The sequence below is a fragment of the Apodemus sylvaticus genome, chromosome 1 (genome assembly GCF_947179515.1).
Source record: "Apodemus sylvaticus chromosome 1, mApoSyl1.1, whole genome shotgun sequence".
Lineage (NCBI taxonomy): Eukaryota > Metazoa > Chordata > Mammalia > Rodentia > Muridae > Apodemus > Apodemus sylvaticus.
The window spans coordinates 46,010,554-46,028,352 of NC_067472.1; the positions used below are offsets into that span (position 1 = coordinate 46,010,554).

At 36.1% G+C, this 17,799-nt stretch overlaps 1 protein-coding gene across 3 annotated transcripts in view; it reads left to right on the forward strand.

The window, feature by feature from the left end:
- Vps13a (vacuolar protein sorting 13 homolog A) overlaps positions 1-17,799 on the forward strand; it is a 172,800-nt gene that overhangs the window by 140,564 nt on the left and 14,437 nt on the right. For 2 of the 3 annotated variants that reach the window (XM_052188728.1, XM_052188738.1), the window contains exons 60-68: positions 1,557-1,670; positions 3,409-3,554; positions 4,710-4,791; positions 7,118-7,231; positions 7,868-7,943; positions 8,026-8,189; positions 8,470-8,515; positions 8,603-8,726; positions 13,435-13,546. In XM_052188728.1, coding sequence (XP_052044688.1) covers positions 1,557-1,670; positions 3,409-3,554; positions 4,710-4,791; positions 7,118-7,231; positions 7,868-7,943; positions 8,026-8,189; positions 8,470-8,515; positions 8,603-8,726; positions 13,435-13,546 — 978 coding nt within the window. Of the gene's footprint in view, positions 1-1,556; positions 1,671-3,408; positions 3,555-4,709; positions 4,792-7,117; positions 7,232-7,867; positions 7,944-8,025; positions 8,190-8,469; positions 8,516-8,602; positions 8,727-13,434; positions 13,547-13,716; positions 16,657-17,799 lie in introns of those variants that run through there. The other variant, XM_052188745.1, reaches the window with a different exon arrangement.

A 17,799-nucleotide genomic window follows, 5' to 3' on the forward strand; every position in this document is an offset into this window, starting at 1 on the left:
ATATACAGTCAAAAACAACAGGGTAAAACACTGAAAATCTTACCCAATAGATGAGAAACAGCCTGCTGATGCCTGTCCAAAATCTCACTATCTTCACGAAAATCAAGTAGGGATGAAAAAGTAATAGTATATACATCAAAACCAAAGAGATCAAATTACCTCTTTTCTCATACACACAATCCTTGAGCTAATCTTATACACAAAAAGCCAAAAGAAGATACACAATTAGAGGCAACATGAATTATGTAAGTTATAAATGACAAGAACCAACGTGGCAAAATCAGTTCTATTTCTTATGTACTAGCATCATAACCCCACACCCAAACTATATAAACACCTTTCTTTTTTTAAGGATTTATTTACTATTTTATGTATATGAGTACATCACTGCTCTCTTCAAAGACTCTAGAAGAGGGCGTCAGATCCCATTACAGATGGTTGTGAGCCACTATGTGGTTGCTGGGAGTTGAGCTCAGGTCCTCTGGAAGAGCAGTCATTGCTCTTAACCACTGAGCCATCTCTCTAGTCCCCTCTAAACAGCTTTCATGCATAATAATCCAGTAAAAAATAAATACCTAAGAATATATTTAAATCTACACTCTGTAAATTACAATGTATTGTTTAAAGATCTGCTTTTGAAATTCAGTGGAATCACAAAGGCTCAAGTTAGCCTAAATAATTTTGAAGAAGAACAAAGTACTGGATCATACCCCAATTATAAAACTCAGTACAAAGCATGATGATAAGAACAATTAAGGCTGGCAAAAGGATAGACATAGATTTCTGGAATAAGAGTATGTTTGTTTATTTTCACAAAAGGACACAGATATGTAATGAAGGGATGAGCAGTGTTTCAAGACATGTTGCTGACAGCTGACAGCCACTTCCAGAAGAACTGGGGTCTTTACATCACACATACATAGAAATGCGCCAAATGGATCAGAGACCTAGCTGTCAAAGTCTTTCTAAATTACAACTCTATATATACACACATATATATGAATGGACAGATGACTGATTGGTTGTACAGTATAAGAAAAACGAGATCTTTTGCATATCTGCATAATTTCTGTATCTTCAAGTTCTTTTGACAACTTTTCAGCATACAGAAGTAATAATGTAGGTCTGTGCATATTTAGAAAAGAAGTGTTAGTGATTACCAAAAATAAAACCACCACCACCTCATGTGAAATTATTTAGTACCATCTCCTTTGTACATTATATTACTAGCCTCTAAAGTGCTACAGACTGTTATAGTACTCTGTTTAAAGAAGCAAATAGCCACAAAGGATGTTGCTGGAATGTATTAGTGTTCTTTTAAAATAAAATCTATAATCACATGAAGAAAACCTAGGTATCGGTTAATAGAAACATAAAAGATACATCTGTCATGTAGTTTTTGGCAGACTTCCCTAGCAGTCATGATACAAGTTAATTCTGAGGGTAGTAACTTCCAACTAAGAATAATGCTGACTGGATGTTAAGGAGGAATTTTCTTCAATGTGAGAACCATTGGCTTTAAATATCGTACATAAATAGGTCTATTCCTTGTGTAGGTGGAATATTTTCATAAGGATGTAGAAGCATTTGAACAAGAATATGAAGTGGTTTCATCAGTAGACCAATCACAAGTCAATCTCTTTGAATATTTTCATATATCTCCTATCAAGGTAAGAAAAATACATTTACTTTTATAAACTAAATAATTGCAATAATTGCAAATGGGTTTGATCTCTTTGTAGGGAATTAGCACTTAAAAGCTGTCCTTTAACAGCATAGTAGTTGTATAGTTTCACAGCTACATATAATGAATAAGAGGTATTTATCCTTTACATTTTTTTTTTTAAATCTCTTTACCTTTTAGAAATAATACTGAAGCTGGGCGGTGGTGGCACACACGCCTGTAATCCCAGCACTCTGGGAGGCAGAGGCAGGCAAATTTCTGAGTTCGAGGCCAACCTGGTCTACAGAGTGAGTTCCAGGACAGCCAGGGCTATACAGAGAAATCCTGTCTTGAAAAAACCAAATCCAAAAAAACAAAAAAAAACAAAAAAAAAAAAAAAAAAGGAAAGAAAGAAAGAATACTGAAATCCCCTACAGCATGAGTCTATATCTTAGCTCTTTTATTTTACTTTGATTTTTTTCATAAATTATGGTAAGTTTCATTTCATGTATGGTGTATGTTTTAGTTAGAAATTCATAAAGTGGACTTAAGAGGTACAGGGCAATGAACATTCATGTACACACAAATGTACATGCATATATACACACTGCAAAACAAAAAGAATTGAGCACAGAATATAATTATGCTCTAATTTTGTTATATGTGCGTGCGTGTGTGGTGTGTAAGTGTAGGCTACGTTCATCACAGCGGGTAGGAACTTGAAGGAGAACATTCTCTCCTTCCATTGTGGGTTCTGACTTTGAACTCAACCTGTCAGGTTTATGTACCAAGTAATTCTCCTTGCTAAGCCAACTCACCAGCCCAGATCTCAGGCTTTTTTTTTTTTTTTTTTTTTAATATGTGTGTGAACTTGTCACTGCAAGCACGGAGGCATGTGAAAGTCAGTTCTCTCCTGTGACTATGTGATTTCCAGGGATTGAATTCACATTCTCAGACTTGGTAGCAAGAGCCTTTATCTACTACTAAGCCATCTTGGTAGTACTATCCAAATGTCTAACACCGTTTCTGCAAGTTATTTATAGCACATTAAAGTTGCTACACAATCCTATATATGGGATTTATATACAGTGCAACACAGAAGTCCACTGTTTGCTTGCTTGTTTGTTTGTTTGTTTGTTTGGAAATACTTTCTTTGTGTAGCCTTGGCTGTTCTGGAACTCAGAGTTCCTCTGCCTCCTGTGTGCTGGGAATTAGAGGCATGCATCTACCACTCCTGGCTACAAAAGTGGCTTTATTGTGATAACTTAATTTTAATAGTTGAATTTGTAAACTTTCAGAGATATGTTACTTTAACAACTTAAAAATCTAGGTTGTTAGGGTCACTATCATATATTTTCCTACGTTCAGCACAGTGCCAAGAGGATTGAGATGAAGCTGCTTGCAGTAGTATTTGTTCAGCATTCGTTATGCTGAGGCAAAGGGAATTCAAATCCAAGTAGCCTGGGCTAAGTAGTCAGATGCTGTCTCATAAAAATCAAACAGAAGGAAAACTCAATTCTAGTGTGGACTTGAACTAAATGTTTAGCTAAACATCTTAAATTATGAATTTTCAACACAGCTATGTTGGATTTTGACTTTCTTAAACTTTTTCATTATTAAGTTTTTGCATAATTCAGGTAACATTTCAGATCTTATTTATGGTTTAATATACTCAATGTCAAACTGTTTTATAAAAAATGTTGCCACTGCAGGGAAAGTGCTTTAATGTATCTTTGTCTCTTCAGTTGCATTTGAGTGTTTCACTGAGTTCTGGAAGAGAAGAAGCTAATGATTCAGAACAACATGGAGGATTAATTCCTGTTCATTCTTTAAATCTTTTGCTGAAGAGTATTGGTGCCACCCTTACAGATGTGCAAGATGTAGTCTTTAAGTATGTTTAATCTTATATCTATAAGCTGATAAATGGTTCATTTATGTTTATTTAAATTTTTATAAATATAAGTATATTGAAAATTATAGGCAAAATGTGGTTTCTGTCTTTAAGTGTATTATAATCAAAATAACACGAAGTATTTTATCTGCCCTTAATAACTAAGTTAAGAATAATTTTTAAGTATTTCTTAAGGAAAGGGGGTATCAGGTATTCAGTTTTATGTTCATTGGTGTAAGATACGTTAAGAGGTGTGGTATTAGGAAGGTAAGACTTTCAAGCCCATAAGAGGAAGGCTTTTCAAATACTATGTGATGAGACAGAGGACAATGAAGGGATTGATTTAAATGTATAATAGTCAAAATTGGTGTTTAAGCTAGGCACCATGGGGCACACACATAATCACAGCACTGGGAGGCTAAGGTGGAAAGATGACTTGAGTTCAGGAGTTCAAGATGAACATGAACAACATAGTGTCTCATCCCAGAATCAGACAAAGCCCATTTCTATTTGAATGTGAGTCAGAATAGATGCTAATGGCTATCAATGATTCAAAAGGCTGAGTAGATACTGCTTTACAAAAAGGTCACCTTCCCAGGTTACATGTCTTAGCAAGCCTACTTATTAAGAACAGCATGAAAATCAGAGTTAGCTCTGAACCTTACTGGGAAACAGTCAAAAAAACAAGAGCACAGAATCAAAATAAGGTGAACTATATATTCCTGTTCTCATTGTCCAACAAAAGAGCTATCCAGGTCCTACATCATTTGCTACCTCTGCTTCCCAGAAGGAAGACCTGCAGCAACTGACCATTCCCAGCTAGCCCCTGCACTCACCCCTGCTTGTCAAAACATTTTCTTATGGGCCTTTATAGGGCAAAGTTGGGAATTGTTCTACAGGTACATGACTGAGGTCTTTGCCTTGGTCTTTGGTGGTTTTCTTCATAGGATAAGAGTTATAGATTTTACAAGAGTATTAGAGAATTTCTTTGACTAGATTATGCCAAGGATTACATAGGATAAATGTATTGGAGAGATCTGGAAAAGAAAATTCTAAGGAAAGTAAAACTAAGTCACCAATAGCTAATGTTTTTTTTCTCTCTCCATGTATACACACTTATGTATACATAAATAAATATGTTAATATTTTTTTCAGACTTGCCTTTTTTGAACTCAACTACCAGTTCCATACAACATCTGAATTGCAATCTGAAGTAATAAGACACTATTCCAAACAGGTGAGTATGAGATTATCTTACAAAGAGAAAGAGGTAAGCTAGTGAAATCTTGTGTCTGCCTGTGGTTCTGCATTTGACACTGCTAGGGGAGGCAAAATGCAAGGACACTAAGCTGCATCTCTTCCTCACCACTGGGGTGCCAGGCTCATGGGACACCAACACGCCCACCACTCAGGGCAGACAAAATGCAGTCTACAATAGGGGTCCCAGCCCATGTTTCTCCAGGAGAGAAATGGTGGATGCTGTGATAGAGGCTGTGGTTTGCAAACTCCTGTGCACCTAGACACAGCTAGGAACTGCAAAGACTTGAGAATGGGGACTCCTATCCTCCTGTGTACCAGACACTGATGGGAATAGCAAGGAGATGGGAACAGACCTGTGATTAGCCCGGGGCGGGTAAATCCAGCTTAGCTTCAAGTGAGTGCCAGGAGTGTGAAGAGACCTTCAGTGGGAGACTTAAGTTAGGCTCCATATGATGAAAATCTTCCCACCCCACCCTAGCAGTTCTTGATAAAGGAGATAGTCCTTGCTTGTCCAGACTGCTTTATTCATGGCAGATAAGGATGGGTATGAGACTTACTCAGGGTGAACCAGAGATTAAATCCCTCTTGTGGGAAGGAATGCCTAGAAAGGGATGTTCATTGGCTAAACACTTGGGCCTATCTAGATACCTCATTATCATGGAGAACTCTAGGCTCTCTGCTACATGACTGGTTGTCATGGTCCTCTTAGTAGAGTGTTATGTGGTACAGGACAGGAATCTGTACGGGAGCTAGTCCCAACGCCTACTGTTCTCAACTATGAGTTTTATTGGGGTTCTGAATTTTGCTTACCAGTTTTTCTGTCTGGTGGCCAGGCAACTGTCCCATATCTGTCCGTGCATGTATAGTACAGATTTGTCAGGAAAGCAATTAGCAAAGTTTTAAATTTTTGAACTTGGGTTTTTCTCTACCCTCAAATTTATTCAGATAAACTTAAGCCCAACCAGCATTTGAATTTTTTGTCCTTGTTCTTAAAACAAAACAATAAATAAAAATAAACACTATTAGAATTTTTCTGAATAAATGTAGATTATAAATACATGAACTTTTTCTAATAATTTATCATACTTTGTTCCATGAAATGATCGGTCAATGATGAACACAGGTATTTTTACTGTGGAGTTGTTGAGTCAGCTACATGCCTTGTTTCTGTGGATCTTGTCAAGTCTAGAAAGATTCCTAAATCTTAGGATTTAGAGTTGAGTTTTGGGCAGGCATCCACTTTTGCCATGTACTTTGTGACCCTGGGAAATCTGTAAAATAAGGATGGTAGTAACTCACAAGGGATGGAGCACTGAAAGCTTTTTCTGTAATCTAGACTCTAGAGTCTAGTGTCTTTTCCTTTTTTTTTGTTTTTGTTTTTTTTTTGGTTTTTTTTGTTGTTGTTGTTGTTGTTGTTGTTTTTTTTGTTTTTTTTTTTTTTTTTCAAAACAGGGTTTCTCTGTGTAGCCCTGGCTGTCCTGGAACTCGCTCTGTAGACCAGGCTGGCCTCAAACTCAGAAATCCCGCCTGCCTCTGTCTCCCAAGTGCTAGGATTAAAGGTATGTGCCACCACCGCCCGGCGTCTAGTTTCATTTTATCTCTTCCAAGTTGTTTTTCAAAAACTAAGTATAGTTGGCTGTAGGGAATGGCTGAGTCACTGAAGAGGTCTTGCCTTGCAAGCCTGGTGACTTGAGTTTCAGCCCCAGAATCCATGTAAAAATGCCAGGTATGCTAGTAAATACTAGTGATCCCAGCACTGAGTGGTCTGAGACAAGATCACTGGGGCTTACGTGCCATCAGTCTAGGCTAGTTAGGCCCTCTCGAAGAAGAAGAATGTGAGTGTTACTCAAGATACCTCAAGGCAGGTTGAACTCTGCCTTCAATAGCTACCCACACATAATATGCCCCTCCACACTAATATGTATTTTTAATAATTATATTTTAAATGAAGAACTGTAATAAAGGCTGGATAGTACTTGCTGCTTTTCGAAAGAACGAGGTTTGATTCTCAGGACCCACATGGAACCCACAGCTGTCTGTATCTCCAGTCCCAGAGAATCTGACACCTTCTTCTTGACTCCAAGGGTACTGCATGCATGTGGCAAACCAACATATATGCAAGCAAAACAACCATACATATAAAATAAAATGAAAAACAAAAAGAACAGTGATAGGGTTTGGGTCTTGAAATTTCTAGTAAAATGTTATCCTAAGCAAACTGGATCTGAATACTAAGTAATCTATAAGGATAGTAGTCTTATGATGTTGATATATATATATATATATATTTCTTTATTTTTTAGGCTATTAAACAAATGTATGTACTCATTCTTGGACTTGACGTTTTGGGAAATCCCTTTGGCTTAATTAGAGAATTTTCAGAAGGAGTAGAAGCATTTTTTTATGAACCTTACCAGGTAAAATATATATTTGTATTATTTAATGAATTATATAAATGTTTTCTTAATGCATAATATCATGTATAGTTCAGTTATTAACTTGAGCTATACATGTAAACATGTACATTTGAGAGACCCACAGAGGAAATTTCTACTTTTTCCTTCAAAATTTCTTAGGATCAACTTTAGGTGTTGATTTGTAATAATAATAAGTACAGTTCAGGTTGTAGTAAAAAAAGTTCACTGTGTATGGAAATTTTGTTTTACACAAAAGTATGTAATAATAAGGGAGAAGAAAAGTAATCTAGGTCTTTTCAACTTTTCATGAGCACATTTAGAGTGCCCCTACTTATAAATGCATAACAAAAACAAAGTACAACTAATTTTTCTATACATTGTGATTTATAAAAATGATAAGAATTTGAAGGTTTAGTTTTCTAAAAGATTATTAAGACTACTGTAAGCTGTGCATGGTTCTTTCACTACAGTTGACAGTGAGGAGCAAACTTCTCTCTCTGTCTGGATATGTTCCATCTGTTAGACTTTGAGTGACCTAATATTACATGAGGGCTGTAGTTTTGCTGGCATCGTTTCCTTTGTTCTTCCAGTAGCTATCATACCCATGTCTTTAATACCACTCCTTTGTCACTATAGGGGGCCATCCAGGGGCCTGAAGAGTTTGTGGAGGGAATGGCACTAGGATTGAAAGCACTGGTTGGTGGAGCCGTAGGTAAGCAGCAGGAAACCCAGCAGCACTGCCAGAGCCAGTGGGACCTGAGCCTTTGCTTAACATACTACTTACTTTCTGTTAGGTGGACTAGCTGGTGCCGCCTCCAAAATCACCAGTGCTATGGCTAAAGGGGTAGCGGCCATGACAATGGATGAAGACTACCAGCAGAAGAGAAGAGAAGCAATGAATAAGCAGCCCGCTGGCCTTCGAGAGGGCATCACTCGAGGAGGAAAAGGCCTTGTCTCTGTAAGACTTCCCTGGGCTTATAAACACATCAGGGAAGTCATAATTGTATGAGTAAAGAAGTTGGCACAGGTCTAATTAAGTTATTACTGACCATTGTAATGTGGCATATAAAATATTCCCATAATCTTCAAAAACATTGTTTAAATAAAACACCTAGGAAATAAATATGTTAATCATTGTGATTTATGGAAGAAAGAACTCTATAATTTTTGTATTGAAGCAAAATGGTCTTATAAGCATCATATGGAAATATAACTTTTCACTTGTGCTTTTTCTGCAGGGTTTTGTAAGTGGCATTACAGGGATTGTTACAAAGCCAATTAAAGGCAAGTGTTGTAGTTGCTTTGGCTGTCATAAACTCACAAGTTTCATTTTTATTTGGTCCAGTTGCTTGAGTTGGTTGTGTTTTATAGGTGCTCAAAAGGAAGGAGCAGCTGGTTTCTTCAAAGGTGTTGGAAAAGGTTTAGTTGGAGCAGTGGCAAGGCCAACGGGTGGCATCATAGACATGGCCAGCAGTACCTTTCAGGGAATCAAAAGGTAAGTTCTCTTTATGACTGACAGATGAATTGCATTTTGAACCTTGGCATATATCTACTGTTGGTTTGCAGGCTCTTCAGTGTGAACACCATGGTAGATTGTGTGCCTTACTAATTTTGATTCTAAATTGCTGTTGTTCTGTGACTTCAGCAGTGTAGAGTTCTCTTGTCATCTGTTTCTAGCAATTGGTGTCAGGCATGCTTTGACCAGCTAAACTCTGACTCAGATGCAGCATATCTGTGTATGCTGTCTATGGCAGTTTAGTTATAAAGCAGCAAGCCATGGAGCAAGCTATGCAGACTTGTCACAGCTGCTTGATTTACCCTCTACTGCTAAAACCTCACCATTCTTTATGTTCTTTTTTCTGTGAATATGCTAGGAAAAGGTTGAGAACAACAGAACTGAAAGATGTCTTATGAATTTATTGAGCTTTAAATTTCTGTTACACACCCAACTGGAAAAGCCAAGTAGGTTATTTATAGTGAGAGAGTCTGGAGTTTAGGAGAGAGGTCCCAAGGCACCATTAAAGATTGAGTCTAGGTCCTGTAATACAATGTTTATAACAGAGTTTGTGAGGGCTTAAGAGTAAAAATGGAAAAGAGAAAAACATCTGAGGACTTGAGACTTGGGAACAACACTTAGGAGTTAGGGAATGAGGACCCAGCAAGAGAGATTACAAAAAGGAATAGTCAGGAAGGTAGACTGATAGAAAGCAGTATTTAACAGTTACAAAGTAGACAAAGTTTGTACTACTGCTAAGAGAAAGTAGTATTCACTTCACCCTGCAGAATTCACTTCTGTGACCACTCTAAAATTTTATTTTACCTGTATTTTAACTCAAGATACTTTGTATTTCCTTTCCCTTCTTTATTTTTATCTTCTTCTTTGACCAATATCTAATATACTATATATTTTACCTACTGTTTCTTATTAAAATGCAACTTCTATGGATACAGTGACTCTTACCTCTTCCCATGACTAGCAGTGAACATACAGTAGTCTGGGATTTTGGTGGTAGTGATGTTTTGTGATTAAGCTAATAGTACGTTTACATGCAGTGGTAGGAAATAATGTAGAGGGATCCCTCCCATAGCGCATCATTACATGTCCTCTGGCCACTGTAGAAAATTACCATAGACCTGGTGACAAGAGAGAACGTTTTTCTCACAATTACATTTGGAGAGAATTTGTCCCTAGAGTGTGCAAGTGTCCAGTAGCATTCCTTGCTTTGAGGCTGCAGTTTTGTTTCCTGCCTTCATCTTCACATGTCTTTCTCCTTTGTGTATCTGGTCTCTCTTAGAAGGACACTTTTGATGCCATTTAGATTGTACATATATTATTCCCTTACTTTGCAGTCCTCAATTTAGTAACACTATATAGACACTTTACAAAGGAACACTAACTCATTCTGGAGATTATAACATTAGACTTCTGTGGATCCACCATCCAGAGAGTATGGAGACCATTTTCTATGGAGAGTGTGGAAAACCATTTTCCACAGAGGCATTTTGTAAAATTATAATGTAATGAGACAAAAGGGACATTGTCAGAGTCTGCTGATCTAATTCAGACTTTCCCAATTTGACATACTGATTTACTTGTCTGTTACCAATTGTGCATGCTTTTGTTTTTGTCATTCTTGTAGGTTAATTTAGCTACAGCTATAGCAAAGATATTAAACAGTTCTAATACCAAAAAAATAAAAAATAATCCCCCCTGGTTCTTTTTATACTTAGATTAAAAACTGCCTTTAAACCCTTTTCACTTTTTTAGTTGGAGTGTTGATCCTTTATTGGTGAGTGGTAAGTTCTTTATACATTCTGGAAACATACTATAAAAATCATCAACTTGAAGCATAATCACAGACACTAGGTTTTAGTGTTGTGCTGCTGCCATCGCCAACAAATTCCCTTTCACCTTCCCCAGAGGAATCCTCATGCATGTTATCAGTCACTCACCATTTCCATCTCCCCTTAGCATTCGCCATCACGATTTCCTTTGTGTTTGGGTTTGCCTGGTTTAGATAATATATGTAAATAGAATCATATAATATGGAGCCTTTTGTGAGTGACTTATTTTATCTAACAAGTTTTCAGAGTTCATTTATGATGTAGCAAAAAGTAGAGCTTCCCTTTTATTGAGTAATATCTTCTTATATAGATCTATCACTTATTTTCATTTCTGTTCCTCTGATAAAACCATGTTAGTCATATCCATGTCTGGGGGCAACTTATAGAAGAGTTTGTTTTGGTTTACAGTGGTTGTTCATGTTATATCTATAGTGGTGGGGAGGACATGCAACAACAGGGGTGGGAAGATTCTGGTGACACTTCTACCCACAGGGAGGAACAGAGATGTGAACTGGACATGTGGCAAGTCATAAGCTCTGAAAGACTACCTCTAGTGACGCACTTTCTGCAAAGTGTTCCACATCCCTAAAGGCTTATACCCCTCCCCTACAACCAGCACTGCCAGCTCAGGGCCAAGTGTTCAAATGTGTGAGCCTATGGGAGACATTTTTCATCTAAACCACCTTTGGTTGTTAATTAGCAGATGAATATTTAAATTTTGTTCACTCTTGAAGACTGTTAGCCACAGTGAAGGATGCTGGCATATATCTTTAGTCCTAGTACTTGGGAGGTAGGCACAGGTGATTCTCAGAGAGTTTGAGGCTGCCCTGGTCTACATAGTGAGTTTCACTAAGACAGTGTCTTGAGGAAAAACATAAAATAAAATAAAACCATGTTAGTTCTATGCCACTGAACACATACACATGCACCTTTCTTTGGATAAATGGTATGTGTTTTTTTCCATTATTCCATTTTCCCCAGGATTTTTCACCCCCTCTTTTAAACGCTGTACTACAGGTATCCTAGTTCTTTGTAAAACTAGATAGTCAACACTCCCTTCTCAGAAAAGCCTTTCATCTCAGATTGTATCTGAGTTAGGCTTTTACTGCTGTGAACAGACACCATGACCAAGGCAAGTATATGCAAGACATTTAATTGGGACCAACTTACAGGTTCAGAGGTTCAGTCCATTATTATCAATGTGGGAGCATGGTAGCATCTAGGCAGGCATGGTACAGGCTGAGCTGAGAGTTCTACATCTTCATCTGAGGGCTGCTAGTGGAAGACTCAGTTCCAGGCAGATAGGACTAGGGTCTTAAAGCCCACACCCACAGTAACACACTTCCTAATAGTGTCACTCCCCTGTCCCAAGCATATACAAACCATCACAGATGGGTAGGTGACAATGAACATAGGTTTGTGAAGTTGATGGTGGAGGTAGTTGCTGAATGTCCAGAGGTAAAAGATTAGGGCTAGATGAGTGTGGGAAAAGAAGGAGGAACAAATGAGAAGAAAGTACAGATTTCCCCTCCCTAAACATTTCATCCCTATCCAAAACAAGGTATTTTATATTATACTGTATTCATTCCATTGGAGAATTAGCTAAATCTTAGAGTATGAAATATGACAGAATATTTCAGCTTAGAATATGAGCAGGATACTAGCCACAGTTTAACTGGTTTATACTTCAATGTGAGGGGAATAGTTTCCCTTCAAGTAACGTTGACTGAGGAAGGTTCCTGTCCACAAATAAGACAAGCCCCTCTCTTCACCTAGTCACTGCCTTTTTCGTATTCCTCTATGAGATAGTCCTGACAAGAACAGTATGAGGACAGGAAGGGTTTCTCTGCTCATGCCAGTGAAGGGTGACAAAGCTGAGGCCTTTGTCACTAGTGAGGAGCAGGGTTTAATGCCTTTTCTACCTCATGACCTTCCTTATAGAATTTTATGATTTTGGTCTGGTTCTGGCCTTCCTCATCTGTGCTCATTCTGCCTGCTTTTAATAGCTTTTAGGTATAACATAGTATCTCACTGAAGTTTGAAGTTACAGTTGCTTAATGGCATATGACATTGAACATCCACGGCAGGGGCGCGGGGAGGGTTGGCCAAATGTGTGCCTCTCATTAAAACAAACCAAAACAAAATCTGTTTTCTGGTTATCTTTACAAAGAAAGTCCAAGAAAATTAACAGATTTTTTGATAATATCTCTAGGAAATTTGCATTGCTTATGTCATAAAAGCATCTTATTTATCTAATATTATTTTAGTCTTATTTTTATTATTTTACCATTAAGATTATTTGGTAGTTGTTTTATACTGTTTTAAAGTGTTTTTGATATTTTTAATTGATACAGAACAGTGTTACTTCCTTTCCTGCATCCCTCCCCAGCTGCTCTCCTGCAAGCTCCTCCCATGCCCCGTACTCTCAAGCTGATGGCCACTTTTGCTTTGATTATATTTTACATGCATATTTATATGTATATGCAAATAAATATAAATACAACTTGCTCATTATTTGTGTGTATATGGGTTGAAGGCTGAGCACAACCAAGAGGTGGCTCATCACTGGAGAGGTTAATTTTCTTTCTCATGGCAGTCATCAGTTCTTTGTCTAGGAGGGGTCTCCAAGAAATCGTCCCCTCCCACATTAGCATGTCTATTGATAACTGCTGTTGTTACAGTCTTGTTTTTACAGCCCTTTCTAGGAGAGGCTGGCCCACAGCATTCTGCTCTTACTATTCTGTCCATTTCTTCTTCCCTGAGCCAGAAGTGCAGATTTTAAAACTTATGCTTTATATATTTATATACATATAATAAGATATTTTATACATATATACATGTAATCTTTTTATTTTTAGAGCTACAGAGACTTCTGAAGTAGAAAGTTTGCGACCTCCCAGGTTCTTTAATGAAGATGGAGTCATCAGACCTTACAGGTTGCGCGATGGGACAGGAAATCAAATGTTACAGGTAAGTGAAGAAATGTCTTATAAATCAAATCTCATAACTTAGGGTGTTTTAAAATAGTTAAACAATACCTTAAAATAGATTAGGCTTTTATTTGTCTTATTTAACCTTATTTATACTTTTATTTACTTAGTACATTTATTTACTATGAGATTTTTTTTTCTTTTTTACAGGCATCAAAAAGTTTGATATGAAAACTGTTAATGCATGACTTTGCAAGTGAAAGCCAACAGTAGATTTTAGTCTTAAACTTTTACAAATTCTGTGCAGCTGTTTCAGTATTTTGAATATAAAGAAAATATTTTGTGTTACGAACATCAGTCAGTCTAATCTTTCAATAGATTATTCTTAGTTCTGCTTTGGGTATTCTGGAACTGGCAAGAGCCAGTGTGCCTTATAAGCCCTTTAAACTTGACAGCACATACTGATCTACTTAGGTTGTTTCTGTTAGAGGTAGTTCTCCTGCCTTTCATACCACCACTAGTTTTTATATTAAATATAATTTTCATTCCTAATTTATTCATGAAGGAAGGGAAAATAAAGCTCAAGAACACTGCCACTGTTGATCATCTGTGGTTCTTAAGCGTTCTCTGAGGATGCTTGGATTAGTGTGTGTAGAGCCTTGTGGGATTTGATGCAATGTCTTCTCATAAGGAGATATTATAATTTGGGGGACAATAGATAGCCTGAGGCTAGAATGGTTTGTCAGTTCAGACAACTTTGTTACTTGATAACCCAAGTTTTAAAACTTAGATTAAGGTAGAAATAATACCTCATATCCCAGATTATCCCATTGTAAGGTTGTTTCTGTGGGTTTGGTGTGGACTATTAAATTAAGCCATATATTTGAAATAAGGAGTCAGTATTTTTATAGGTTTAAAAAATATTCATAGTAATAAACTTTTGAAACATGAAACTTCTCAAGTTTAAAATTACCAGGATAAAAATTTAAAATTTTTACTATTTTACTACTGCATGTAGAATATGTATTAATTCATTAAATATACTTTATATCTTCTCTTGATCTTCTGTTCAATGTATTAAAATGTAACTGTAGCATAGAAGTGCAGTATTTAGTAAAGTAACTTTTACCTTGATTTTTACATCTTCATTAAAGTGTCAAAATACTTGCAAATTGAAATAAAGTTGGTAGTGTCTTTGGTGGTTGTACTTAAAGGACATGTTCTGCAATCTCTACCATGAGAGTTTATTATTCTTCAAAAACAGAAAGTTGTTGTCATGTCTGCCTAATTTAGTTGAAGCATTTCTACCCCATATGTGCCTGCACTTTTTAGAGAAGAATTAACAATTAACTTTTTACTATACTGAAAGTTGAGTGGCTTTCATAACATAATTAAAACGAGAATATTTCTCAAGAGCTGCTTTAATACATTTGCTACAAAATAGGAATTCATAGTGAGGAGAATTTATAAATATACTGTCATCATTATCCAGGAACAGATTATATTCAGTGTTTCTCATTATTGATAATTGGATTTCAGTGGCAAGAAAGTTTATCCCATACCTTAATTAATTTATTTCTTTGGAATTTAAAACTATGAATTTTTATTTAAAGACATATTATTTTTAGTAGACAAGTCTCTGCTAAAGATTCTGTTTCAATAAATAAAATCTCCTGATCTTTATCACCTTTGGATATTTTTCAGCAAGAGTGTTAAATATGTTAGTAACTTGAATACTTACAGGAATTTGTAAAATGTCTTGGTATATTTACAGTTAGCATTATTTGTTTATAGATGTTAAAAAGTTAGTTGCTGTTCTGATAGTAATAATGCTTTTCTAAAATAAAACCACTACTTTTAGCACAGTTCTTAAAATACAATGTAATAAAATATAAAATAAAAGGGAGAAAGTTCTTGTATAGCAAGGAACAACTCCTAGGTTTTATCTTGAGCACTATATAAACCAGGCATGGTGGTGCCTGTCGCGATCCAGCAGGTGGGAGGTGGAGGCGGGGTGATCAGAGTTTCAAAGTCATCTTAAACTACATGGACGCTTGAGGTCAGCATGCAATAAGGAGACCCTGTCTCAAAAACTAGGACTATAATCTGCCTAGCTTTCACCAAAATGATTTAGTGACAGTGCTTTAGAAAGTGTTTGTTACATTCTGCCTTCTGATATTTCTCCTTTTTTTTCTGTTTTTCTAAAAAAAAGGTTCTATTTTGACTAAACTACATATGTTTATACATTATAGTTAAATGTAAAATACGTTCATTTTATTTATCTAAAAAGCAGGATGTTATTTCAGTGCTTCGTAGTAGCCAATTAGGTGACTTATAAAGAAGAATAATCAATATCTTCTTAGAACACCTCATTGATACACAGAGTATGTCTGACATGAGTTTGTATGTGGAGGTAGTTTTTAAGCCTGTTAAGTATTATATACACAGTTACATGAGTCACAGATGAAAACTCTGCTTTAAAATTCCTCTAACACCGTAACATTTCCTAACTTTAACATCTTTTCCTGCTACTTAACTAACCTTTATGCTTCTTTTTCCTTTGCCATGCTTACAGAACATTCAGGCCTACAGGGAATGGATTCTGACTCACAGTAGCAGTAGTGATGAGGAGGAAGAGGCTTAGTCAGAGCTTGATTGAGAGAGCATGTATGGCCCTTTGCATTCCCTGGAATGTTTGTGTATCTGCGTCAGCACATCCACGTGTCCATTGTTAGGGAAGTTAGCACTGTTTCCTTAGAAAATGTTTTTCTGACCATCATGATAAAGCAAAATAATTACTTTATTTATATACAGAAAATTGTATTTATCAAAGTATAAAGTATATCATATATTATAAATTTGCTTTTATATATCCTAGCTTTGTATCCCACAGTTTGTCATTAAGATCCGAAGTGAGATTTAAATGTAGTTTTAATGTTCATGAGCTCTACTCTAAATCATCTGCATATTTGCTAGCAAAACATCTTTTTTTTTAATCTGTGACGTTTTGGGCTGTAATGTAATATCATTGTTTAAAGAAAAATGAGTGGGCAGGAGAAAGAATAGGAATACCATTCAATGCTTTGTATGTATTTAGCACTTAAAGGTATTTTGTCAAATTTCTTTTCATAATAAACTTGCGTAACTTGATATTGTGTGGATTTTTTTCTATTACAGAATCATCTAAGTTGAACTACTATATAAAAATCCATGAATTGTCTTGGAAGATTAGTTACACATATGATCCAAAGTCTTTACTAGTCATTTTGTTATTACTTATCTTCTCATATACTTCTGAAATGGTTAACAAAGTTGATTGTAGAGTCATATTTATTAGCTTATTTACATTTCCATATATTATACCTCTATCAAAATATTATGAGTTAATTCACAATAATAGAATTTGTATAATAAATTATAAATTTAGATATTTTTTCTAAAATTATAAAGAAAAAATATCTTTGCCTCTGAGTTTTACAAGCAAATTTGTTTTATATTTCGGCACTGAATTTTTTTTTTTAGTTTCAGAGGGACAATTCTCTTTTTCTACTTAGCTAGTATATTGGGTGTGGTAAAACCAGCTAAAACCAAATGCCCTACAAAGGTGAATTAGTAGTAGTAGTTGTGATATATCATCACCTACAACCACTGTGTCGTTTGATCAGTAAAGGAATAAGGAGTATCTAACTTAAACTAAACATTTGGCTTATATTGGATTTATATTAGGTTTAGGGAGATAATTTGCTTAATATTTTAGAGGTTTTTTAAAACATTTTTTATTAGATGCATTCTTTATTTACATTTCAAATGATATCCCCTTTCCTGGTTCCCCCTCCCCCAAAAGTCCCATAAGCACTCTCCCCTCCCCCTGTTCCCCAATCAACCCCCTCCTGCTTCCCTGTCCTGGTATTCCCCTACACTGCTGCATCAAGCCTTTCCAGGACCAGGGACCTCTCCTTCCTTCCTTCTTGGGCATCATTTGATATGTGAATTGTGTCTTCAGTATTTAGAGGTTTGTTAACTGATGATTTAACTTCTGAGTTTAACTCCTGCATTTACCAAGTTTTCATTCCTAAAATAATTATCTCCTATGTTCTTTAAGTATGGCCACTCTACAACAGCAGAAAAGGAAATTTGTCACAATCCAAGACATATATAGCTAAAAATAAGCATATCAAAGATTTTTTAATACAATAGTCCTCTTGAAAATATGTAAGTCAATATAGTTACTGTAAAATAACAACTACAGTAGCACACTGAATTTGACATACACCTACTGCTCCGTAACCCGTG